The 26784-nt window shown below is 42.9% G+C and overlaps 1 protein-coding gene across 5 annotated transcripts in view; it reads left to right on the plus strand.

Moving 5' to 3' along the window:
- Positions 1-26784, plus strand: part of GSAP (gamma-secretase activating protein) — a 151694-nt gene that overhangs the window by 41229 nt on the left and 83681 nt on the right. For 3 of the 5 annotated variants that reach the window (XR_012903342.2, XR_012903339.2, XM_075926733.2), the window contains exons 20-27: positions 6137-6265; positions 6645-6703; positions 7111-7142; positions 8871-8932; positions 10629-10724; positions 14713-14783; positions 15342-15436; positions 17354-17473. Coding sequence is in view for 3 of the 5 variants with exons in the window: in XM_075926733.2 (XP_075782848.1) it covers positions 6137-6265; positions 6645-6703; positions 7111-7142; positions 8871-8932; positions 10629-10724; positions 14713-14783; positions 15342-15436; positions 17354-17473 (664 nt within the window). In the remaining 2 variants the exon portion in view is untranslated. Of the gene's footprint in view, positions 1-6136; positions 6266-6644; positions 6704-7110; positions 7143-8870; positions 8933-10628; positions 10725-14712; positions 14784-15341; positions 15437-17353; positions 17474-19641; positions 19704-22543; positions 22649-23032; positions 23127-26784 lie in introns of all 5 variants that reach the window. The other 2 variants (XM_006137524.5, XM_006137526.5) reach the window with 1 other exon arrangement.

Consider the following 26784-nt stretch of genomic DNA (forward strand, 5'->3'; position numbering starts at 1 on the left):
CAAGCCCGGGGGCAGAGCGACCCGCCCACCAGGGAGACCCCCATCTCCTCTTGCCAGTCCCCACCTTCCCCCCACTCGTGGGCGCAGCGCAACCCAGCTCCACAGACAGCACCCTCCCTCCCCTCCCCCCCACGTCCTTGGGAGCAGAGGGAGTTGTCAGCTCTCCCCGCCCATCCAGGAGCTGTTCGAGAGGCTGAAATAGTAATTTTCGCCTGTCTGATAAGTCAGACACCCCTGCCTGCTGGTCCTCCCTATGGCCCATCTGTGCGCCATCCTCCACGTAGCCACACCCTGCCTGCCCCCCAACCCGAGTAACCGCATGCTGCCTGCCGCCCCAAATCCCAGCACCCACACGCCCCCTGCCTCCCCTCCCAAGTCTCAACACCCATACTCCACCTGGCCCCCGCAAGTCCCAATGCTGCCTGGCTGCCGAACACCCAACGCTGCCTGGTAAATACCAGGCATGGGCAGCCAAAGAGAATCTACTGTGAGCCAGGAGCTTTTTGTAGGTCTTTCAATTTTATCGATTGAAAACGACCTGTGTAAAGAAATGGACTTTACTGACATAATTGAAGAATGTGCTGCCAAAAGAGCTAGACAGCTATAGTAGACTTAAATACAAATTAAAATGTTTAATTATTAATGCAGAATTGTGTTTAAGAATGAATTACAATATAATTAAAATAAAAATTACCCAACTAAATTAAGTTTCTATCAAATTTACCCAATTCACATTTAATATGAAAAATAGCCTTCAATTTGTGCATTTAACGCCTTTTTTCTATTTTCTGTCCAAAGGGGGGCTCTGCAAAATTGTGCTGCCCTGGGCCCCGCAAAACTCTCATCCGACCCTGCCCACGGGCTCCACAGCACCACCCTGAGCCACTTCCTACCTGTGCTTCCAGGCCTATCTTGCCTCTTTCCTAGGGTGCAAGCCGCCCTTTGGAGCACCAAGAGACACCGCGCCCCTGCTCGGCGCTCCCCACTCCTTCCACCTCCCCAGCAGAGGATTCATGCTAAAATTCGACACTCTCCGCGGGGGACTGAACAAAGACCCCAGCTTCCTTACCCATTACAAAGATAGCTTCCCCAATTATCACCTCTAATACTATTAACTCACAGACATCTACCCTTCCCCACCTCTAATATCATTAACTCACAGGCATTCACCTTCCTTCCCTCCCTCCCCCCTCCCCCCCCGCATCCCCCTTCTGTTCTGAAATGTGATTTGTCCTTTTCATATGTGTTCATTTTTTTTTTAATTGTATCCTTTGGTATATATGGCTGTGACTATTTTCTTCCACTATTTGATCTGAGGAAGTGGGTCTGGCCCACGAAAGCTCATCATCTAATAAACCATCTTGGTAGTCTTTAAAGTGCTGCATAGTTTTTCCTTTTTATTTTTGCAAGATCAGATTAACAAGGCTACCTCTCTATTACTGACCAATTAATGGCATTCCAGGAGGTTCTTGTTGTCCAAGAGTGAAAAAGCAACTGGAATGTAGAATGGAATTTAACCCTTTCATTTATTATGTGTTCAGTCTCTCAGGTATGTGGGGCATTTCACAGGCAAGCTAACACCTCCCTACCCTGATGAGCTTTCTATTTAAGGGCCATTTGAAAAGTTCTGAGTACTCTCAGGGAATTCCTTTGCAATGAGGTTGCACCACATTTAGTAGGAAGTGGATCCTAAACTCAACAGCTTAACAAGGGATAACAAACACAAAGCTTGCAGTTAAAGAGGAATTTGAGAGGCCAGTATCACAACTGTAAGAGTATGGAATATGTTTGCTGGTGTAACCAGGGCCAGACTAAGGGATGGGCAAGCTGGGCAGCTGCCCGGGTCACCAACCATCAGGCACCACGCGCCTGGCTCCTGCAGCGCCGGCCTCCCCCATCCCCGCAGCTCCCCCATGGCCGCGAAGCCCTGCACAGTCCAGCGTGGCCGGCCCCGGGCTGCGCACCAGCATTGGTGGCCGGGCCGGGCTGGGCAGCGCATGCGCCGTGTGCCCAGGAAAGGTGCTGCGCGCCCGGGGCGCCAAAATGACTTGGCCCAGCCCTGGGTGTAACCTAGAAATTTGATCAGTTTCTTTGAATAAGTTAATATATTTATGCTCATGTTTTAATCTGTCAGGAAGTGTGACAAAAGTCTGGGTTGGAAGGAAGAGTCTTGAAGTATTTGAAAGACAAGAGAGAAATGTACAAAATTGGCATGGGGGCAGGCATGGAAGAAGACATCTCATGGCCTGGAGGAGTAACAGTGACATGACCTGCAGAGAAGGCAGGGAGTATACTTAGCTAGTGCCTCCCATTGCGGTTAGCTAAACATCCTCCACCATCAGTTAGGCAAATGCAGCCACTCATCAGCAGCACACAGATATACTACATGGACGTACAATCCCCGGTAAAGTGAACTACTGTAGCCATTCAAAACTTCAAGAGGAGATTAGACAAGTAGTCCTCACTGTGCTGGATGCATAGAGTCTGACACCCCTGCTCTTGTGGAACGGGCCATGGGGTTTTGACATCTCTGAAAAATGGTGCCTTTGATGATACAGTGCAGGCTGGGCCCCTAATCCTGTGCTGGAAGGGCAGCCTGCAGGATCAACACCACGTTCACGTGCACTATCGGCTACGTCTACACTGCACGATTATTTCGGAATAAGCTATTCCAGAGTAGTATTCCAAAATAGTTTATTTAGAAGCAGCACGTCTACACTGCAGGGAAGCCTCAAAATGAGTCTGAGGCAGGCTTCCCTAATGTAGACATGCTATCTCGATTTAGAGACCCAGGAGGAATAACTTAGAATGGCCTGGTGAGGGGCAATTTCGAAATAGCAGAAGTGGAGCGTCTGCACACGCCTTATTTCGAAATAGCTATTCTTCGTAGAATGAGGTTTACAGAAGTCAGAATAAGCCGTCCATTATTTCAAAATTATTTGAAATAACGGAATTGCTGTGTACATGTTCACATAATTATTTTGGAATAACGGCCGTTATTCTGAAATGACTTTGCTGTGTAGACACACCCGTAGAAATCTCCAAAAACATACCCAGCCTGACTGTGTTTCTTTGGACAGGCCGTAGAAAATCAAGAAACAATCAACTCTTTATTTTAACCTGGTGACTTTTTAAATGAAATCAAAAGATGCTGCCCGTTTTAGTTTCTAGTGTCATCAACTTTTAATCTTAGAACCTGCCACTTTGTTAGGGGTTCACTGGACAGCTTTAATTACGTCAGACGGATGGTATGGTTTGAAAACAATGCAAGCGTGGACTGGCAGGAGATCCCTAGGGTTGTGCAAATGCACCTATCTAAACTGACCACTAGATGTCACCGTTGTATATTCTGACTGTTAACAGTAAAACTCAAGAAAATACTGTAGTGATATGTTGTAGAGTTAATTATTTTGTTTATCTGGTACCAAAAATCTCAGTTGATTGTGTTTAAGCTAAGACATTTATCTCAAATGCAAAATTTATAGTTCTCTTAATTTATTTCATGTTGCCAAGTTAAATTGTGTCAATATCCAGACTGATGTTTATCAGCTAAGGCCACTGGAAAGTTGGACAGCATAGTTTAAAATATATAGAATGGTTTAAGGTCAGTGTGTGTCTCCTCGTACTTACATGGGAGTATGCCATTATTGGCTGTAACAGAATGTAGGTTGTCTTTCAAAGTCATGCTTGCTCTCAAGTGCAACTGGAGAAATAGGAAATTAAGTGAAGAGGCCCATGTGCCTGTACTTTTCTAAATGATTTGGGGTAATCCATTTTCGGTACTTTTAAAAGAGTCTGTGTGATGTTTTGGTTACATGGTTGCTCAGCACTTTCTGAAAATCAGTTTCCTAAAGTATTTCAAGTTTGTCACCAAATTCCTTAGTCCCTGTTTTGAAAACTTTAGACGGTTCTATTTAATGCTGTGATAGAAAGAGAATAGGTTTGTGATGGAGGCTTCAGGAGGAGAAATCGCCAATAGCTTTTAGAGAGAGAGTACAAGTGCCAATGACGTTTGGATTATGGATGTTAAATTGCGGTTATTTGTCTAATCGTGTGGTCGATACAATTTGTATCCACTACACAATTAGTCGATAAGGACTGCTCTGCAGAGCCACAGCGGGGGTAGCTACTGGAGCTGGCTGAAGCCGGGACCGATCAGTTCTGGCTCGTGCTGGCTCAAGGAGCCACCCACGCTGCAGCTCTGCATTTTAGATGCAGAGGCACAGTGTTCTGGACCGGTGTGAACTGGGACTGCTCGGTCCTGGCTGGCACTGAGTTCAGCAGCTCCAGTTTGAGGTGGCCAGCCCTGTCCATCGCGAACGGAGTCTGCTTCAGAAGCAGCCCCTGTTCGTGGCAGACAGGGCTGGCCACAGCCAGGGGCTGCTGCTGGAGCAGCCCCTGCTCACAGCCAGCCCAAGCTGCTCTGAGTAGGGGCTGCTTGGCGGTAGCAGCCCCTGTCCGCCTCTGCATTCCCCTATGCTGCCTCTGACAAAGGCAGCAGAGAGGCAGGCTGCACCATGGAGATGCTGTTGGGGGGGGGGGGAAGCTTTTAAGCCAGCTCTCCCCAGCACTGGCTCCTGTTTTCCTCCCACCTTGCAGCTTCTCATAGAGGCAGGAAGTGGGGGGAGGAAAGCGAATAGTGATACTCCAGTCGACTCCCCGATAAGCAGACTCGACTACTTGCTAAGATCCCTACTTTGGATGCTTTGTAAAGAAAGGATATGTATGATGAATTTTCTAATAGCTCGCTAGTGTAGGTTCAGAAGTAGTGAGAAATAATGTTAAGGGCAAAGGGATAGAAAGCAACCTGCTTGCCCAGGACAGCAATTCTATATGATATTGAATGAAGATATTACGTGCAAGGAAAAATGGGTCTTGAGGGAAGGAGGTCCCTGACTTTGAAGGCACACTGGCTCAGGTGAGCCTTGAGGATGTTGCAGGGCTGAAAGGTGGAAAGCATGTTATGGTCTAACACAAATCCTGCAGTGCTAGGATAGATGAATTGTTGTTTGACCCACTGAAAGTGCAGGATTTTGCTTTCAGTGACTATGTGGCTAACCCAACCTAGACTAGATAAGACATTTAGAACATTTACTGTTAATTTTTCTCTCGATGGTCTATTGAGTGCTGTTTTATTCAAAAAAAATTTAGTCTTAGAGCAGAGGTTTGATACTGTGGGTAACGGATGTACTCTAGGTTGGGACAGGCAAGATGCTGGTTCCTATCATTCATTGGTTTCCACTTCTAAACTGCATTAAACTACAGCTAAAATACATTCTTTCCCTAAAGTATTTTTCTGCTGTTCCTTTTCCATGTAAGCTATTGCTGTAGTTGCCACAGGATTTTTATGTCACTTGACAGTGGAAGGGAAGTGGTCCTGTGAATTAAAGCACAGGGAAGGAGGCCAGATTTCCATGTGTCACTTTCTCCAGTAAGATGTGATCCTTACTATGAAACAATGTCAAAACTGCCATTTTAGAGTTTTCTTGGTAATTTGACTATGGTCACTGAAGGAAAGAAAACTGGCAAGAGGTAGAGGTTCAAAAAAAAAAAAAAAAAAAAAGCTCAGGAAACATAATTATATGTGTGTTTTCCAGTTACCCTCCTAGGCTTTAAGTCAATTTCAGGGTTTAAACTCAAAGGTTTAAAAAAAGCTGTGGAAATGCTTTTTTTCTGGACTGACTTTGTTATACCAACTTCCCAAATAGCATTTCTGCTATAGAATCCTAATGCAATTCAGTAGTGATACAAACCTTAGAGGACCAGTATATTGCAGTGATATACCTGAGGAGGAGAGAGTCACTGCCAGATAAAGAAAATAAATCAAAAGATAAAAATGGGAGAAGTTTGAAAGATTGACATGTCTGCATTGTTCAGCTAACATTCCGTGGGTGCAAAATGGGAGGTTGTTCACCTGCTATGCTGAAAGAGAACCTTTGTGTAAGAAGTTTTAGTTTGCTTGTGTAATAATACTAAAGTAATTATTTCTCAATACAAGAATGGCTTTAAAAAACCTGAATAATCCATGACTGATTTCCAACCCTGCATTTATCATGTCGTCATTTGTGTGATAAGCTGAATAGGCATTTTAACCACAGTGCAATTTGTATTCATGCGTTCCTTTATATATTTGTAGGTTCAAAATTGTAAAGGCTTCTGGGAAAAGCTAAACTTAAACCTGGAGTGTGTGAAATACACTGAGCCCCAGTTGCATTACAACAACAATGTGCTAAGGAGAGAATGGTATAAGCTTCTTTCTGAAGAGGTAAATGAACGCACTATATAAGCATCCATAGTTATGTTTCCATGATGTGGGCATTGTTTTAAAGCTGAATACCGAAGTAAACAATTGAGTTGTCTAATGAGAAGAGATTCAACATTTGGTGAGGAAATGGGGTAGTACTTACGGGAGGTCATCAGTGGTTGTGATTCTTACCTGCAGGATCAGATAGAAGCTGCCACTTGGGGGAGGGAAGAGGCTTGGATTTCTGCTACTTTAGCTTTCTTGTGAGGGTTTCTGAGTTCTGCTCTCTGCTGGTTGTGCTTTGTACAGATTGAGAAGAAGGGAAAGTTAGCACTGTTTCTCATCAGTTTTTTTCATCTGACAGAATTTTAATCGTTCTGCCACTGTTTTTTCAATGTAGAAAGTAGAGGAAAGAAGAACTACAACATATTCGAGGAATATTTTTGACAATGCAAAAAAGTAGGTAAAATTTAGGTGTTTTTTACCTTTCCTTATTCTGATTAAGTGAATGCTGCATTGTAAGTGGGCCAATCTAGACTTAAAAGCGCTACCAAACTGGATGCATCTCACTAGTATTACATACCTGGCCAATTCACTTCAGGTGTCAGTCAACCCAAGTGATCAGGGATTCCTGGTGATGACTAGGAAATCCAGCATTCTGGGCTTTAAGACTGAACATTAGAAATGAAGATTTCTTCCTTTAAAAAACATGTTTAAATTAATGTTACACTGCTTTCCTTAATACACGGAGCTAGTTTAACATGGCCAATGCATGTAATTTTAAATCTTGCATGTAGAAGATAAGTAACTTTCACTGTGTGTCTGTTCTTGTGAAGCGGTACTTAAATTCAGTTTTCCATCCCTAGGGTGCTTTCTAATCTTGCTGCATGGAACTTGGGTAAGGAAAATATGCCCTGACACAGTAGTCTGGTGGGATGGTGAAATGGTTACGGGCTAGATACCATGGGCTGAAAAATTCACTTTTGGATATGTTTTGAAGTTTTTGCCACTGAAGGATCTTGGGAATAAAGCCGGTAAAGTTGGGTAGCTACAATGCAGGAAAAGTGTCTCTCTCTGATGTATAGTTACTGCCTCTGAGGACCTGGGTGAGACTGAAAAGCACCTTTGGAAATGGCAAACACAGTCATCTAGGCTTTGTCTATACAAGTAGCTTTCTTTAAAGCAGGGATAGATGACCATGTTAAACACCTGAGCTTTGGAGTCTTGCTGTTTTCTACAGTGCTGCCCTGTAGAGCTGCACCCATTGGGCGAATATAGTAGAAAAATTAAAGGAGACAAGACACTAGACTCAAATCAGTTGCATCTATCATGTGATTTAGGTTTCTATTCACAGTCTGGTCAAGATTTCCAGATGCAGTCCCACCTCAACTACATCTCTGTGCTAGTCTAAATGTTGGTCGCTCATTTGAAAGCTTTAAACAAATCCAAATGTGTCTAGAATATAAAGGCAACATTCACTTCCAATATCCACAATTATTATCACCACTCCTATCCTTCAGCCATTGCTTTGGAGTCTGACTGTTAAGACCCTGTGTGGCCTTAGCTAAACGGTAGCCTTACACGGTGCAGCTACTGCCCTGTTTTCTAAAGATGCTGCTTTAAGAGCCATACACGTGTCTGTGTAGTTCATCAGTGTCAGAACTAAAGACTATTCAGCTCCTAATAGCAAGAGTCAGCATTTAGTTCATTTTATCCATAGATCTCTAGGCATTTTGAAATGGGGGTGGCCAGACCCATTCCTGGAGAAAGTGAGGTACAGGGGCTAAGCGTCTTGCCCAAGGAGTAGCTAAATAATGTACTTCAAGACAGGCAAAAGGTGATTGGAGGGAAATGCATCTAAATTTAGGGCCGGGTTTTTGTAAAATGTCAAGTGAAGCCCACTGATCCGAGTGTGTGAGAGTGGAGATGCATGGCATCTTGCAGTGTCTGGCTGTCAGTTTGATCTCATGGGCTAGGAAGAAATGATAAGGATTGAGAAGATTGCATGCTCAGGCTGTTGTGTTGTGTACCTGTTCTTTTGTTTTGTAGTCTCTTTCTTCCATGCAGTTAAAGGGAGTGCTGTTGGCCTTTTAGATTCACAGATTGCTGAGTAAGGTAACTGAAATAGCCAGGCCAAAGAGTTCTGCTGTGAGTGTAGGAGGTGCATTCTACAAAAAGGCTACTTTGCTGTTACCAGTTGCATAGTTAACCCACCCAGATGTTTGAACTTGGTGAGAGTTGTAAATGTCAAGATCTGAACAGTGTGCATTTTGTATTCTTATTACCACAAGGGGTTTTGGACCTGCTGGCTCTAAAGGACTAATGGTGATGGCAACATTTGTCTTAGAGTTTGGGGAAAAGTTGTCTGAATGATATGTGATGCTATTGTTTGAGAGAACTGAGGAAAAGAGAATACAATTTTTTTCACAAATGCCTCCATAGTAGAGCAGCTGGGGGAGACCCCCTTGTGACAATTTTCTGTTCCCTGAATTTTTCTAAGCAAGAGATTGCTCTGCTTCCTGTTTGTTTGATCTAATTTATAAGAGTTTGAGGAGCCCCTTGAAGTCTCACTGATTCTACTGAATCCTGCATTTGACCCATACTAACTCTTATCTGTTTATTTCAGAGGAAAGGTTAGTTCCTCTCTTTCAAGAGGAAGATTATCAGCAGCGGTTATTAATGGGACTTGTAAGTGTTTTTGTTACATTCTGCATAGTAGGAGACACGCAACCTCAATCAGTGTAAAGAATAATTTTATTAGTATTTATTTGTATTTTTTCTTTCTGAGTCTTTTATTCAGTTGATCTCTTAGGCTAATCACTGTTGGGACTAGAAATAGGACAGAACAGGCTGCCCTGTGAATATCAGTTTGCATGGGCGGTTGGTGCACTGGTGCTCGGGGAGGCAGGCCCCCAACCTCACCTACAGCCCTGCCCCTTCTACTGAGAGAGGAGGCAGGGTAGTGCACCGAGCGCTCCCCAGCCTCCCCGGAGCACTGAGGAGGGGCGGAGAAGTGGGGCAGCGCACCAAGCACTTCCTAGCCAACAGGAAGAGAAAGAGAGGGAAGGGGGTGCAGCGCAGCTCCCAGAGCACTGGGGGAGGAGATTGTGTGGTTCCAGCCTCCCCGGCCAGGACCACAGGAAGGGCAGGCACTGGGACACAACACTACAGTGAGCACTCTGGGGGTGGAGTGTGGGTGTGGCCAGGTGGGTGGTTTGGGAAGAGCCTTCCCCTGCCTAAACCACCTGATGCCCTTGTCAGTTTGGTTCCCTTCTTCCAGATCAGGCCACTAAGCCCTAAAAATAAAAGTTAGGAGGCAGATCATAACTAAAAGCTAATTTGTCAACACCTGACTTCTTCCATCCAGTACAAGTTTGCTCTTTTTCTTCTGTGCGGCTGTACTCCTTGCCTGGATGCTGACTTTCCATTGTCACCGGGCCTCATCCCAAGCTCCTGTCGCTTTCAAATTTTAGCTCCTTTCTGCGTATATCTCTCCAGTGTCCAACTCCCTCTTTGCAAGATCTGGCAGGCTTTCAAAGAGAAGATCAACAAAATCCCCCCATGATCATTTTCCTCATTTTCCTGCTCCTCACTTAACACCTTTACACTTTGTTTCTCATCTGCCCTCTACCTCACTTGTATCCCCACTGCATCTAGTCTTGGGCCACCTCCTCCTTCACATCATTTTCACTGGGTGATTGCACATGGCTTCATCTGATGGCTCACAAATTTGGATCTCCATTCCTGATGTGTCCCCTGCCGCCCAGTACCACATTTTAGCCATTTGGATAGCTACGCCTGCAGATTTTGTGACTAGTTTAAATTCGGCATGGCTAGAACTGAATTCCTCACATTGCCTCTGAAACCCTCAGCCCCTCTCCTGTTCTCTGCCGCTCAGTCTAGGGCTCATTTTGGACTCTATTCTTAGTCTTCCCCTTTTATCCAAATCCTACTACTTCCATTTTCCCAACCTAAAGCTGAATGCTGAGAACTGAAATAATAAGAATCCTCTTTTCTTCCAGGCAAAGGACCCTGTAGAAGTTGTAGCCATGTGTTGTGATATATGTAGCCACTGTAACATGGTAGAAGTCAGAGATTTAGATTTACAGGTTTTCTCCTGTTAGGCAGAATGTATGGTTCCAGGAATGACTGAAAGCCTTGTGTTATGCTCAATGAGCCATTGAGCTGGAGTTATGCTAAGTTATAATTTTGCCTGTTTAAAATCACTTTTTTCTTTGGTGAGAATGTGTGAAGGTCACTGATCTTGGTGTAAATCGTGCATGTTTCACAGAGACAGAAAATTATTCTGCTAGTTCATATGAATTGGGACTTGCACCAGCCTGAACTCCGAGAAGGCACCTAAATGGCTGTTTTCCTTTTCCAGATGGTTGCTCAGCTGAAAGATCATCTTATGAGGCATCTGCAATATGTAGGAAAAAAGAAGATTGACCAGATAGTTCTGGACTATGTTTCAAAACTGGTTAGTTTGATTTTTTCCCCTCTTTGCCAAATTTAACTTTCTATTGAAACTAGGATTTTTAGATAGCTTTCTCTGGGCAAGAACTGTCTTTCTGTACCTTGTGTACGGCTCATTGTTCAGTAACCAGTATCTCTTTTTTAGATCTCTGTGTCTATAATAAGAAATATCGGGGAAGAAACTCATGCCTGATAAAATAAGAACTACAGGCTTAAACTCTGAAATCTGGCACTCTCTGGTCCAGCAATGGACCACAGATATTGCTAGATCAAAGACACCGGCTGGGAGCGAGGGCAGCCAGTGGCCCCTGCAAGGCCAATGACCGGGAGCGCTGCCCAATCCAGGACTGCTGGCAGCGGGGCCGGCGGGGTTGGGAATGCAGCTCTGGCCAGGGCTGCTAGCAGTGTGGCTGACGTGGTGAGGAGCACAGACCTGGCCAGGGCCAGAAACAGATCCCAGTGGCCAAGGCTGGGAGTTGAGCCCAGTGGCCAGGACAGATACCCCAGAGAGGCCAGTGGGGAGCCTTGACCTCCCCTGATCTGGCAAACTCCCTGGTTCGGGACTGCTTGGGTCCCGAGGGTGCTGGAGGAGGGAGGTCAAACCTGTATAAAATTCTTTGCAGCCTGCATGCTTGATGCTTAAAGTAGAGTTGAAATGCAATTTCTCTTTTGCCACAGTTTTCTGATTCTCATGTGTTCTCTCTCAATGTAAACAAACACAGGAACATCTTGATATCTGAATTCTTATATAGTCCTGCCCTGCCAAACAAACCAGTTTAGACTGAGCATTTAAAATAAACTCGAATAATAAAACCTGCATTGAATCTTGCTCATAATGTCACCAAAAGCAAGAATTCTCTTCAGCAATTTATAGGCTTCTATTCCTGTAGGCGCCTTAACAGAAACTAAACAAAGTTGTATAAGCAAAGCAAAGCAATATGCCCACAAAATTATTCCTGCCACTTGGCTGGCATGTTTTTGCAAGATTCTTTTAGAAGTCTGTCATTAGACTTGGATCCCCTTACCCCTGGCTGAGAGATCTCACTAAATTCAGAACATCTTTTTTTTTTTTTTTCCAGGCCCCATGTTTTGGTCAGGTGGTCTGAATGTTGTTGTCTTTGGTTCTCTTACCAACTTTCTTTAATGTAATCTCAGCAGTGTGCGACAGAGCAGGAACCAGCAGAGCAGGAAGTAATGAAAAATGGGCTTAGTTGTGTTCTTGGCCTTCATGGATCATTATAGAAGTACGTTAGAAGAGCCATAAGGGCTGAGCACCTTGTAGAGTTAGACATAAAAATTCAAAAGTAACATAGGGTTCTCCAGAAAATATTAATTCCATCACTACAGTCTTGGCTGGTCTAGTTCATTTTGCTATTGATGGTTTTTTTTTATCAAAATTTTCTCCAGTTCAGTTTTAAGTGTACCAAGAGATGAGGCTTCAACTGCTATACCAGTTTCTACTGCATGTTTCAATTAATTCTTACTGACCTGGAGAATGTTTTTGAGGTAACGTACTAGATTAATGTTCGAGTCCTGTTCTACTGCAGACTCACTATGTGACCGTGGGCAAGTCACTTTCTGTCTCCCATCTGGAAAATAATTATAAGGCTTCCTTTTTCCCACCCTTTGTCTTGTTTATTTGATTGCAGGAACTATGGGGTAGGGCTTGTCTTTCTACAGCCAACAAACCTTGGTTACGTCATTGTAATGGAACCAAATTATATCTAGCTGTAAGCTGCAGTTTTTCTGAACTGAGTAGACACTGGATAAGTATGCGTTTATTCAAACTCTATCAGGTCACTGTGGGTATGTCTAGACTACAGGCTTTTGTCAACAGAGGCTTTGTCGACAGTATCTGTTGACAAAGCCTCTGTTGACAAAGAGTGTCTAGACTACATCCAGTTCTGTTGACAAAGCAAGCCACTTTGTCGGCATGAGAGTGCAGACGCAAAGCACAGTGTGTAGATGCAATAATGACTTCTGTCAATAGAACTCTGTCGACAAAAGGCATTATTCCTCGTAGAATGAGGTTTACTGCCGTCGACAAAACTGCTGAGTTCTGTCGACTTTCTGTCAACAGAGCGCAGTGGCAATGTAGACGCAGGTATAGTTTTGTCGACAAAAGTAACCCTGTAGTCGAGACACACCCTGGGTATGTTTACACTGCCACCCTAGTTCGAACTAGGGTGGCTAATGTAGGCATTCGAACTTGCAAATGAAGCCCGGGATTTAAAATAAATTTGCATGTTCCTGGACACCGCCATTTTTAAATGCCCTGTAGTTCGAACTACCTGCAAGGAGGTGTAACGGTAGTTCAAATTAGGAGCTTTAATTCGAACTACCTAGTCTGGGCCGCGTGTAGCCGCAGGCAGGTAGTTCGAACTACGGGGCATTTAAAAATGGCGGTGTCCGGGAACATGCAAATGAAGCCCGAGATATTTAAATCCTGGGCTTCATTTGCTAGTTCGAATGCCTACATTAGCCATCCTAGTTCGAACTAGGGTGGCAGTGTAGACATACCCCCTGAAAGTCATCCAGTTTTGCCATGCAAGTAATGGCATAGCAAATGACTAGCATAACTGTTGGGAACTCCTTTTGAAATGTCTCTTCCCTACTACCTGCTGATCTTCAGATTTAGCTAAAACTCCAAATGCAGCTAGATTATAGTTAGACTGGGCAGTCTGTTGCTTGCTAGACCAGAAATGGAAGCATTTCCAGGCAAGAGGCGTGGATTTTCTGGCTCATGCCTGACATTTGGAAGTCGTTCTCATTTCCTGGAACTCGAGATATTTTAACTAGAATTTTCCATCAAGTCCAAAAAGTTTTGAACTTGGGAAATACTGGAATGTTGTTCAGCATTATCTGGCTTGAGCTATTTGTTAATCACTTTGCCTTGGGAAAATAAGCTGTAATCTCTCTGCACCTCCGTATACTTCCTAGGAATATGAGGATACTACTTACCTTAGAAAGTAGTGTTTCTAAAGAATTTTGTGATCCCAAGATGAACCGTGTTAACAACGTGCTGAATGTTTGTGGTGGTGTTGAGCTATGAATTATTCCCATCAGCGTACCGGTAGTTGAGCTCTTGCAAACGAGGCTGGATTTGCACGTTGCACTGGGCACGGTTAGGGAATCCTTTCCCCGTTCTCATATGGGGCAGGTTCTCTTTTGGCAGCAGAAGCTTAGAGTAGTCAGAGGTGAATGGGGCTGGGAGCTGGAGCTGGCCAATAGCTCTGAGGTGGAGGTCAGCCAGGGAGCACAGGAAAGAGAGTGTGTGGGCTGAACACTTGTTTGTGGGTGTTGGAAATCCGTTAAGAGAGACCGAACTGGAAGCATATGGGGAGAAGAGTTCACTTGCTTCATGTTTTGGTAGGTCTGCAACTTGCAGGCAGGAAGCTTGTGGTCTCCCCTTCTTCCCCTTAACACACGTGCAACATAGTACTGCTTTTAACCATCAGATGGATTGGGCCCTTGAGTCCTTCCCTCATCAAAAGGCCCAACCAGGCAGCCATTACATTTTCATTTGCCTCACAGTCTTTTCACATCTGTTTGTAATTTAATGTGTGTTGGCTGGCTTGGTTGTGCGTATTGTAGGGACACTGGCAGCAGTGAAAGTACTGTAACTTAAAATTTCTTACAGGTCCTGTCCTATTGCAACCCGGCTCTCTGCCAGTTCTTTAAAAAGCTCCCTGCTGGCTTTTGCTGCAGCTCAGCCAGCTCTTGCTGGAGCTGCGCACCAGGGTGCACCCGCTTACTTTCACCTGTGGACACTGGTGAATTTAGCTTCAGGATTTCTTGTGCATGAGACACACATTGATTAAAGAGGCAACTTTCCCACCTCAGATGCTGGAAAAGGGATGAGAATGTTTGAAGTCCTGATCAGAATAAACAGAGGGGTCCTAAAATCCACACATTATAACAATTTGAATTGATGTTCCAAAAGCGAATGGCCTTCCCAACAAGAACTTATCTATGTCCTTTCTTTGTTCTAGCTGGATCTAATCTGTCGGATAATGGAAGCTATTTGGAGGAAATACAGTCTTCAGTCCTACATTCTTTGCTTGTAAGCAAGGGTTTTCTATTAACCTACTGCAAGTTTTATAGAATGTGGCAAAATGGCTTGCCTAGTTCACTTGTCATGACTGGCTTTTGGTGGTATTGATGTTGCTAACCCCTGACTAAAAACCAAGCGCCTGGTACGCTACAGTGGACAGCTTCAACTGGTAGGAGGGAAGGTGCATAACGAAAAGGCACATTGAGCTCCCTTGATTTGTCTGTGTTGTGGATGCTGAAAAATCATGGCACTTGCACCCGTGTGCTGGTATCTGTAGACAGAAAGTGTCTAACTTTAAGTACTTAGAAAGTTTTATCTCATTGTTCAATGGCAGGGTCTTGTGGGTGTACTGTGAGCAAGGGGATCCATGCAGATGGTGTGCAAGCACTTTTCAAATTTTTAATAGAAACTGGATTGCAGTAACTTTTACTCTGAAATAAACCCCGATTGTATCTCGGGGCGCTGACTTCCTTCTGTTCAGAAGGCATGTTTTTCTCCTTGGAACAAAATTACTGTGTGGGGAGTTTGAAATCTTTGCCTGCTAACAGGCTGCTTTGTTACATGCAGGGACGAGCGAGGAAGTGCAGCAGAGTTTGCAGCTTTCCACATCATGAGTCGGATTCTAGAAGCTGCAAATGGAATGTGTATGCCCCTGCCTCCTGGTAAGCCCTGTGACACTGGATCTCTTAAGTTTCATTATATTCCACACTTGAGAAGAAGAGCACTGCTTTGAATTTCTTCCAAACAAACAGCATTTGCAGTAAGTGCATGCTGTATTAACTTTGGCAGGCCTGAAATGTACTCAGTACAGCTGCATGGGGAAGAGCTCTCCATAAACACCTGCAGTGAAATAAAACAAATATCAATAGTCACAACAAAGATGACAAATCATGTAGTTTTTTTGAAAAGTTTCACTTCCAAGCACCATTTCAGGTCTGTGGGAAAGCATCACCCAGAGTTAGATTTTTTTTTCCCTCCCCCTCTTTTTAATGAGTTCAGAAAGTAGTTGGGTTGAACGTTCATTGTCAAGGGCTCCCTAGGTAAATGACATCCAGTGGCAAAGCCGTTTTCTTCCTACTGCCTTGCTGATGTTTCAACTGTGAACTACCAGCTTAGTAGATGCCCTGGTCCTACACTCCTGTCCCCAGGGGTGAGCCCTGTGCTCACGTAGATGTCCATTGACTGCAGCTCATGCTCATATGAAATAATTTGCTCTATAAAGGAACCTGCATTTCTGTGTCTGTGCAGTCTTTGAACACTACTGGTTGAGAGGTTTCCATTAGTGTCAGTTTTCAGAAGGATACCAACCAACTGTGACATAGTAACTGCTCTTCAACACCATGGCTGCAGACTTGAACCAGTAGCGTGAAGTATCTGATTACCAATCTTCTAAACCAATCCCAGAATCTACAAATGTAGATGCTAGACAGTTCATTAGATATGTCATGTCCAGCTTTTGGGCACAGCAATCTATTCTTCAATCTGAAATACTTTTAACAAAAATCTACTTTGAATAGAATGACTCTCGTTTTGCTGAGTCAGAAACTTTGTCTTGGAAATATTTTGACTGGCTTTTTAGGCTACTTCAATACAAACATCTTGTTACTATGATCTTAATCCTAAGAGACCCTCCCCCCCCCTTCCAGATGAATTGATGTCTCAGTTGGGGATATAGGGGAGAAAGGAGAGAAAAAATAGAAAAAATGTTGACTTAATTTAAAATGAAGAATGAGAGTGTACCAAGGCACCTTAATGTTGTGCTTCAGTCTGCACTGTAGCTCAAAATAAGATATGCAATTTGAGCTACACAAATTGCATACCTTATTTCAAAATATCTTTTCATAATTTGGTGCTGTCTACACAGTGCCAAATTTTGAAATAAAGCGCTATTCTGAAATGTCCCTTACTCCTCGTGGTATCCTGAAATAGCGTAGCAGTGTAGACGTATCCTTAGAGAGGTGGGGAAGGGACCCACAGTAACCTAATTTGCCAAATTAGAAAAAAGTGTAGCTCAAAATCCATGGCACAAAAGATATAATGGAAAAGTACCCTTTTTTTTATGGTGCTAGATTCTGTTACCAAAATAATCTGATAATGCCCATACAATTTTCAAAGCACTTTCCTTTTAAATTTTAGGAAGAACTTCTTAACACTAATGTTTTACATTTTTGTAAATCTCATGTTCTTGTTTAATTTGCCAAAGCAGTAAGGGGTTTGCAAACACCTGATAGATTTGGTCTGGATTTTAATCCAGTTAAGAATGTTTTTGCAGAAATATTTGGCTTATCATACTGCTGGTTTTAAGACCAAAATATGCGTGTAACCACATGCTGGGGGGAATAAATCTGAGTGTATTAGGTCAGAAACATGAATCTCAAAACTCCTTCAGTATTGCTGTCATTTTTGTGTTGGTTGGTTCCCGTTCATGTTATTCTGGAGCATGGATTGTAACCACATATAATGCGTGTTGAGATTTACTTCTTGATTACTTGAGAGGGGAATTAAAAGACACATGCATAAAAAATGTTACATGTAAAAAAACAATTGTGTGGCACAAACAACTGGTCCTTTCGTTGCAGGTTTTCATACCTTACACATGGGGCTTGGAGTTAGATGTCTGCCTTTGCATACCCTGCTGCATTACATTGATAATGGGGTCTTACAGCTGACAGAGACATGTGCAGTAAAGCTTTGGAAAGGTATGGTTGATTTAACAGTAGACACGTAGGTTACATTCCTTTGTAGCAAATCTGGTTTGGAAATGGATACCCTTTGTATATTTCAATTTGACACCCAGAGCTCTTTGGCTGTTGCTTTAAAAAAATGTTTTTTTAACTTGATCTTATAGTACATAGAAGAAAAATACAAGGGCCAAAGGTTCAATTCTGCACTTAGAATTGAAAGTTATTGTTGAAAGTTATTCCTGTGGAGCTGCTTTGAAGTCAGTGGGGTTGCACAGCTGTTACAAAGGACAAAATTGAGCATGAGCCTATATAACACTATCCCTGACGTGATAGAACATGAAATATCCATTGTGAGAATTTCAGCAAATGATTACATGGATCTTGATTCCATTTTTAAACTAGGAAATTTGTAGAAATATTAACATTAATGGCTTTCATAGGACTTAAGACCTCTACCCTCAGACTGGATTAGCTTGCCTCAGTAAATTTCTTCAGATGTATATAGCACATAAAAATGCTTTTGGTGCTGACATTTGTGGAATGTCCAGAAGTTCTGTACAATGGAAGAATGTATTTTATAAAACAAAAAATGCCAGCGTCCAGGAGTTTTAAGACAATCATGCTTTAAAGAACTTTTAAAATATTATGCCTGCCTACTGAGTGGTTATTTTCATTAGGCTTTCTTGTAAGTAGGCTAAGAAACTCACCCATGTTCTTTCTGCTACGTTTTGTGACTATGTTGAAACAAGAAATAGTGTACACAACAGCATATGAAAATTGTGTTTTGCACAATCACTTCTCATATGCACCAATCACCATTATTGCCCAAATTTACAATTTGATTATCCTACCCTGTTTCTTGGCATAGGACCAACTTTATAGTGTGGTTCATAAACCAGCGTCTTTGTGAAATCAGTTTGTGGCTTTATAAACCATAGAATGATCACAACTCCATTCATTGCCCTTTTAGTTCAAAGGAAGCAGATAGCATGACTCACTTCATCTGAATCAGTTATTAGAATATAGCCATACAGTAGGGCCTCAGAATTACAAACCCTCAGGAATGGAAGCTGTTCATAACTTTGAAATGTTTCTAACTCTGAACAAAATGTTATGGTGGTTAGTTTAAAAGTTTATAACTGAACATTAACTTAATAAAGCATTGAAAGTTTACTATACAGAAGAAAAATTCCCTTCAATTTTTTTAGCAGTTTAGTACACAGTACTATACTAGGGATAGGAATGACTAGTCAACTATACGATAAGCAAATACTAGTCAACTAGTCACTCCCCCCCCACCCCGAGGCAGCAAGGGAGGGAAGAAGAGAGGGTGTTTCAGAGAGTCAGCACTGCATGTAGCCCAGGCATCCTGAGGTCAGCTGCAGGTAGCCTGGGACCAGCTGCATGTGGCATTTCAAAGTGGCAGCACTGTGTGGAGCCGGGGGTCAGCTAGGGATTTCTCCATTGACCCCAGGCTCCATGCGGCACTGCCGCTTTGAAATGCTGTGGCGAGCACTGGGCCAGCAGCGGACTGCTTGAGTCCTCCGCTGTCCCTGTGCTCCCCACAGCGCTTTCACCTTTGATGTGTAGCAACAGCCCTGGAGCTATTGCTACACTTCAAAGGCAGAGACACCCTTATTGACTAATCAAATAATTGATACAAATTGTGTTGACTATTTGATTAGCCAATTTATCTAAATTTAACATCCTTATATTATACTTTATTTGCTTTCTTCCCCCACTGCTACTGCCTGATTGTGTACTTCCAGTTTCAAATGAGGGCTGATGTTGACTGGTGTTCATAACTCTGCTCTTTATAACTTTTGAGGGTCTACTGTACTACACTGTAACCTAATTCAAAGCAATGATACTCCTGTAATCAAACCTGTAACACAATGTTTACCCAGTGGTTAAAAGAAAATAGATACTAATTTATACAGTACACCATATCTTATTATTTCTAGGATTGTGAAACAATTGTTATGATTTGGGGATGTGATGCTTCAAATTCTACTTGTCCCTCATAAGTTTGCATAATTGCATTCAAATTTGTTACCTCGAAGGGTGGTTTTGTGTGTGTGGGAAAGAGATGTACGTTAACATGCATTTTGCTGTTGAGTTAATTTAGGAAGCCATATCTCTGAAGTCATGGTCAGTTATTTATTTCCCTCTCTGGTTTGTAGATCTGGACAATACTGAGAAGAATGAAAAGCTAAAATTTAGTATCTTTACAAGGCTTCCTGAGGTAACTGCATTGTGCTTCTTAGGTTTTAGATCCAGTTGTTATGAAATTCATCTGAGCTCAAAACTTAAGTCCCATGTGAATCATAATAAGATGGCTTAATTGGGATTTAAATAGTTCATGCTGGCCCACTGAACAAGGGTGAGCTTTATCTTTTGTATCTTCAAGGCCTTAGCTATATGTACATTTTCTTCAAGTTTGACAGTGACTGGGAGGAGGTGATTATTACAACGGGAAAAGAGGGCTTTTTTAGCTCTATTTATATTTAGAATTGCTGAGCCATGTTAACACTGGGACTGATAAAGCATTTCCCTTTAATTTATGGAGTTTCCTACGCCTGTCCAACTTCACTACTTGATAAAAATATATATTGTCTCTGGAAGAACAAGCAATTTCTATGCTGCTTTGTAAAGCATACTATGGTTGGTAATTACATGTGCAAAACCTCTTTCAGTCTATGTCCAGAGGTCTGGCTTTCCTCAATTATTTAAACAATGGGGTTTCTTACCAGATTTGATTCTTGTTGCAAGAAGCAAAAAGAATTCTGTAGCCTAGCTCCTAAGCTATCAATCACTTTTTTATAAAATCTAGCTATGACTCGTTTACCCTTGTGAGTAGGAAGGCAAGAAAGGGAGACATATTCACAAAGTAATAATTTCCAAGAGCTAGGAAGAAATTATTCTCTCTCAAAGCCAGTTATATCTGCCCATTGAAGAACTAAGTGCTAAGAAATGAGAGATGCAGGTTTCACCCCTTCCAGCTTAGCAAAAGACTAGACAAGGAAGTTGAAATTAGGCCTCCTGCAAGAGTAAACCGGGTTTTATTGCTAGGAAATCAGGAAGCTCCAAATCCTATTTAAGCTACTGCACTGGTCTCCTTCTGGAAGCTTGCATGTCTGTTTAGTCATTTGCATGTAGCACTCTTGATTATCTAATCTACACCAAAGTCTGCTGCCCAAATTCTGTAGGGCTGTTTCCGTATCTTGAATTATAGATCGCTGCCATGCTGTCTTCCAAGGAATCCAGCCAACGTGAGTGCCACCAGTATACAAATAAATCCTGTAAATGTAGGGAGTCTGAAGGTTGTGATTAATATTGCTACCCTGATTACACACAACAGCTCCTGCTGTAGCACCTGGAAAGCATGTACACACCATATCATGTCATGGTCCTTGACATAGAATCCAATCTTCTTGTGGGGGAGTTTCCTCCAATGTAGCAGCCATGCCTCTGGTGAGGAGAAGTTGATAAGGCATCAATAGTGATGCCAAAAAAGAGAGAGTCTTATTACTCACCTTATCCCTTCCACTCTACTTGTGTTGCCTCTGCAGTACTTCCAGTATGCTGTAACCCAGTGGGTAGAGGATCGACCGTGGATCCCCATCTGACCATGGTGTGCTATTTTACTAGCCCTTCCCAATGTGACCTTTGTTGCTGATAGTTAGTTTATCATAGATATGTTCATCCTCCCCATGCTGAGGCAGGATTTAGTATACCTAGACCATCCTTGAAAAGGTGTGTTTCTAACCTGTTCTTAAGTCTCCAATGACAAGAAGGCTGTGGAAGGAATCTCTAGATAAGCCATTCTGGTGCTTAACTAGCCTTATAGAGTATCAGAGGGGTAGCAGTGTTAGTCTGAATCCGCAAAAGCGACGAGGAATCCTGTGGCACCTTATAGACTAACTGAAGTGTTGGAGGATAAGCTTTCGTGGGCAAAGTCCCACTTTGTCAGATGCATCTGATGAAGTGGGTCTTTGCCCATGAAAGCTTATGCTCCAACACTTCAGTTAGTCTATAAGGTGCCATAGGACTCCTAGCCTTATAGAGAAAATCAATCATCTAACCTGAATCTCCAGTGCTGCAAAGGTAATTATTTCTAGCCTGATCTTCGGTAGACATGGAGAACAATTGATCATCATAGTCTTTATAACAATCTTTGGGATATTTGAAGATCAGGGTTCCCTCTAAGCTGCACACCTGTATGGCCTGGCTGGCAAGGCCACGTGGCAGGTGACTGCCCCAGTATCCGCGGCTGGAGCCGGACCACAGTGAAGCTGTCCCTGCTGGGATACTCCCTCACCCCTTTCTGTTCTGGGCATCTAATTCTCGTGTTCCCAGCCTGTCAGGTGCTAGTTTTGCTTTGAGAGCAGCCCTTTCCTTATGAATATACCGCAAGTGAGAAGCACCCTCCTGTGATTAACTTGATGTTACAGAGAATGTGAGCTCTCCTTGACAAAAGCAAAGGCATGTGGATGCATAGTGCATAGGTGAGAATAGGAGCCATGATACATGCACATGCATGTGTCATCCTGCACCCACTGACTAGTCCTTCACCCTTGCCCCAATCCTCCTTCAGTCTGAGCTAAAATAGCCTGAATGTGCATTGAAAGATCACTCATTATAATATACTTGTCCACTAGATGCATTGCACTGCATTCAAGGCCATTGCATAAACCAGTTACAATCCTCAGTGTATTAAAATAATGTAGACAGGGACCCACATGGCTACTGAAAATTTTGCAGTATTAATTTTATTTATTTGATTTCATATTATGTAAAGTCATGCACCTTATTTATTATCCTTTTTTTTAGTATTCTTTCTTCCATGTACAGTATATATATTAAATATATTAAAACTTTATTTTAGTCAGTTGAGGTAGAGCTGACAGTATGCAACCTGTAATGAGATGTCAGCCACTGGGCACTGTTAGGAAGGAGAAAGTATTGATTCAGTGTGTACTCTGACTGTTGCTGATTTATTGTGACAGAAAATGTCACTAAAGTGTAATAGACACAATATTGCATTGCATCAATTTTGTTACGTTTAATTTTTTTGCTTAATAGGCAATTGGTCACAAGGTCAGTCAGCTGTGGGATCATCCTGTCAACTCTAATTGTATTGCAAGGAACTACGTGAAACTGTTGCTGGATAAACTTAGGGACAGACAGGTAAGAGTGTGGAGATGGCCATTGCTTGTTTTTTAATCTTTTAGCTTTGATAGTATTGAGCACAGTCTCTACTCTGCTGTTGAGATGGTTAGCCACTCTTTACTCAGTAGTTAAGTAGCTATTTTACCACTTTTGTGATGTAATATAAAGTAGGGATGTGAAAGGTTAACCAGTAAGCCTCACCTTTAATAGGAGCTGGCAGCTGGTGGCAGCCTCTGCCCATATGTGGGGGTTGGGAACTGGCAGCTAGCACCTGTGCGGGGCTTGGAGCAGGAACCCCAGATCCTGCTTAGATGGTTAACTGGTTAAACATTAGGTTGGCCTAACGTTTAACCGATTAACTGGAATTTTACATCCCTAATATAAAGTATATTTCTTTTACAGCATAACAGACCAGTGGCTGACAGACTGTCTGTCCGTGTAGAGTTTCTGCCACTTAACTACTTAGCCGATATGCTAGCAGAGGTAGAGGATCAAGGTAACATTGCTGTTATTCAGTATGTTTGTTATAGTAATGCCCAAGGACCAAAGAGGAGTGGGTTTTAGAAGAGATGTGCGCAGAATGCCTTGCCAGTGTCCTGTAGTAGTTACCTACCTATGGATACATTAACCTTTCCATAAGACTTACACATGTGTGTAATGGGCTTCTTACCTTTCTGGTTTTGCTGTTCTGTTTCCCCTTATTCAGCCAATGGTGGAAATTTTCTCCCTGACAAATGGGCAGTTTAGCTCTCTGGCCAATCTTCAAAAAGAGTTCTCTCTGGGGAAACCAAAATGTTTAAAAACAACATAGTCCTAAGCAGCCATCCATGGACTAACTGGTCTATTTACTTTCTTATGCTGCAGCTTTCTGTGTATTTGGTTGTCAAGGTAGAATGCAATAATTTGCTTTCTCCATGCTCAACCAAGAACCCTTTTTCCATAGACATTAGCTGGGGTATTCCAAAGGTATTCTTTAGCTTTCTTACTGAAGAATCCTCCATGTCTCACCACGTACTCCCTCGTAGGTCTCTCCCTTTTCGAACCAGTGTTTTATATAGTTCGGGCATTTCAGGTACATGAGTCCCTTATAGTGACATGATACCTTTGGGAATTATAACCATCCTAAATCCCTGGCCTTACAGGGCTTAGAGCCAGATTTTTAAAGGCGTTTAGGCATTGCTGCACTCGGTGTTGCAATGCCTAGCTGATTTAGGATCCTAAATATAATTTGCAAGAGATTAAGCATTTATGAGCCTAAATCCCATTCTCTATTTTAAGTTGTTATACTGGTGCCCATTTGTATCAACTGAGTGCCTTTATCATAAAATCAATAGCACAGTTTTCAGTGTACCTTGTAGAGTTGCTGGCTCTCCTCTCTGTGGGATATGTTCTGTTTACATCCCAGTAAGAAGCAGGCTGGTGCTGCCAGCATTGAAAGGGGTCAGCAGGCTGCTACAATCTGGAAAGCAGCCCAGGCTAAATGTTAATCAAATCTACAGTTGCTGAGACAGTTTTCCCTCTAAATTACATGGCTTGAAGTTTTATGTAACAGTTTTATGAAATTGACAATATGAGGGCCAAATTCTATACATCCTCCAGCTTATACTCAAGCAAAGCTTATGTTGTTTTCAGAATTTTGCTATATAAAATATTCAGGATTTGACCCAGTATTCTTAGATAATAGTGTCTGACAGACTCACCTTATGACCTAATATTGTATTTGACACAAACTTTAAAGGTTCTGTTTAAAAAAGGATTAGACATCAATAGTAAAGTTCCCATTAGCTTCTCTGAATGGACTCTGGACTCTGGATCAGACCTTATGGGCTAAATCAGGGCTGGGCAAGATGTGGCCTAGGGGGCTGGATCCGGCTCACCTAACACTTTAATCCGGCCCTCAGACTGCATCTGGCTGCTCTCTAATTATATATATCCTGCTGCCTGTGCCACTGAATTTCCAGGCAGTGGCTCAGGCAGCAGGATCCTGGTTGCAGTACTAGTTTGACAGTGGACAGAACCATGAGCTCTTTGAATAGCCACAGCAACCCCAGGTGGCTGCCAGGCCATGAGGTAGTGGCAGGGCTGGAAGTGGTGAGCCATTTGCTATGTTTTTAATTCAAAGCCTCTGGCCCACTCAGCTCTGGGGAGAGGCTAATCCCCAGGCCTGCCCTTTCTGTCCCAGGCCCGACTCTTCCAAGGTGGAGCTGGCCCATGACCACAGACCAAATTTCATTAAGTGGCCCCCCCCTGTGAAAATTATTGCCCACCCCTGGGCTAGATTCACAAAGGTACTTGGGCATCGTAGTGGTATTTTAATCACATAAGCCTAATATTTTGGCTCCATTGTCTTGTGCAAATCCCTTCTCAGGTGCCACCTAACCCTATAGGTGACTAAATCCCCATAGGTACCCAAATTCTACCCATGGGCACGCTCAAAGCCACCTCCATTCTGATGCTGCCCAAGAGCTAATGAGCTGCTTGAAGCCCATGCTCAAAGCAAAGCCCTAGCAGGATTCTCAAACAAGGTATTTCCCTGCCTGCCTATCCAGTGCAGCCCAATCCTATAGGTGTGCTCAGAGTGCACCTGTAGGGTCACAGACTCAAACAAAAGATAGCTGGGGTAAGCAGGTTGGGAATTTTTCAGGAGGTTGGGTGTTCCAGATTCAGATCCCTGCTCTGTTAAATTTGGAGCTAAGATTTGAACCCAGTTTTCCTTACGTGTCAGGTGAGTCCCAATCGCCAGGTTATAAGGCATTCTGGAATGGATCTTTCTCAATCTCTAACTTGGAGTGGTTTCATTTTGTATACATATAATTGGAGCAGGGACTGTAAACTAACCCTCCCACATCCTAGGCAGGTGCCCTAATCACCACGCTATAGAGTCACTCTTTCTCTCTCTGACCAATGAATATTTATACCAAGTGGACTATGTCCCACAGGAGAGCTTGAGAGAGATCCACCCCAGAATGCCCAATAGCCTGGTGCCGTGGTGTCCAGCCTGTTCTGTAGCCACTATAATGGCTACTGCAATAGTGAACTAGCCACACTCAACCGGCCAAATAGCCACATGTGGCCAGTGACTAGTGTGGTGGACACCACGGGCCTGGTGATTGGGGCACTTAACTAGAATGTGGGGGACCCAGATTTAAATGTCTGCTCTGCCTGCTTTGAAGCAGGAAAGTCAACCCAGTTCCCTTATATACTAGAATAGTATCCTAAGTACTAGGTCTAATGAGGTGTGTGGGTGTGTCTGTCTTTTTTGCAAGAAAGGGCTGACCTGGCTTAGATACCACATGGCAGGTGAGGGCTTGTAGCTGAAATTCCTAAATAAAGGAAACCTTCTCTGGCTCGTGAATCAGGTGTCTAAAGGCCAAATCAATGGGAGTCAGGTGCAAAAGTGCCTTTATAAATCTGGATACTAAGGGAATATCTACACAGCAGGCTAAACTCAAAATAAGTTACACAACTTGAGCTATGCTAATTGTGTAGCTTAAGTCTAAATAGCTTAGTACCAAAAGTCGAAATGTCTACACAGCAGTTATTTCGAGACAGAGTACTCTTCCCCCAACTTCCCTTACTCCTCGTACAATTAGGGTTACAGGAGTTGCAGTAAGCAGTCCTCCAGCTCAACAATATTTCGACATTATTTGACATGATGTCGAAATTATTGCTCGAGTGAAGACTCAGAATATAATGCAGCTGTGTGGACATAGCCTAGCCTATACTTCCATCCCTTTTTCTCTGCATTTCTCTCCCCACTTGCTCAGGTGGCTTTCTTTTGCACTAACCTCTTTCCATATACTGCATGGGGTACCAAGGTGCCTAATTTGGGACGGAGATTTCCAGGAGGCAACAGCATGCCTAATAATGAGGCTTTATAATGCTTAAGAACCTTGGTGAATCTAGCCCAGGATACTTACAAGAAATATTTTTCGTCTTCTGAAAAAGTAGGAGCCAAAAGTTCCTAAAAACTGACTAATTGAATTTCAGAGATGCTGAGCATACAAGTGAAATCCATGAAATCTAGGGGGAGAGAGGGGAAGCTCCATATCTATGAAAATACATTTTAATCCTAACTCTGGTACTCCAGATTGAAAATGTTGGCTGTGGTGTCCCGGAAATTGAAAGCTTTGGTGCAGAAAAACATTTATTTT

Source organism: Pelodiscus sinensis, chromosome 1 (assembly GCF_052426305.1).
Source record: "Pelodiscus sinensis isolate ZL-2025 chromosome 1, ASM5242630v1, whole genome shotgun sequence".
NCBI lineage: Eukaryota > Metazoa > Chordata > Testudines > Trionychidae > Pelodiscus > Pelodiscus sinensis.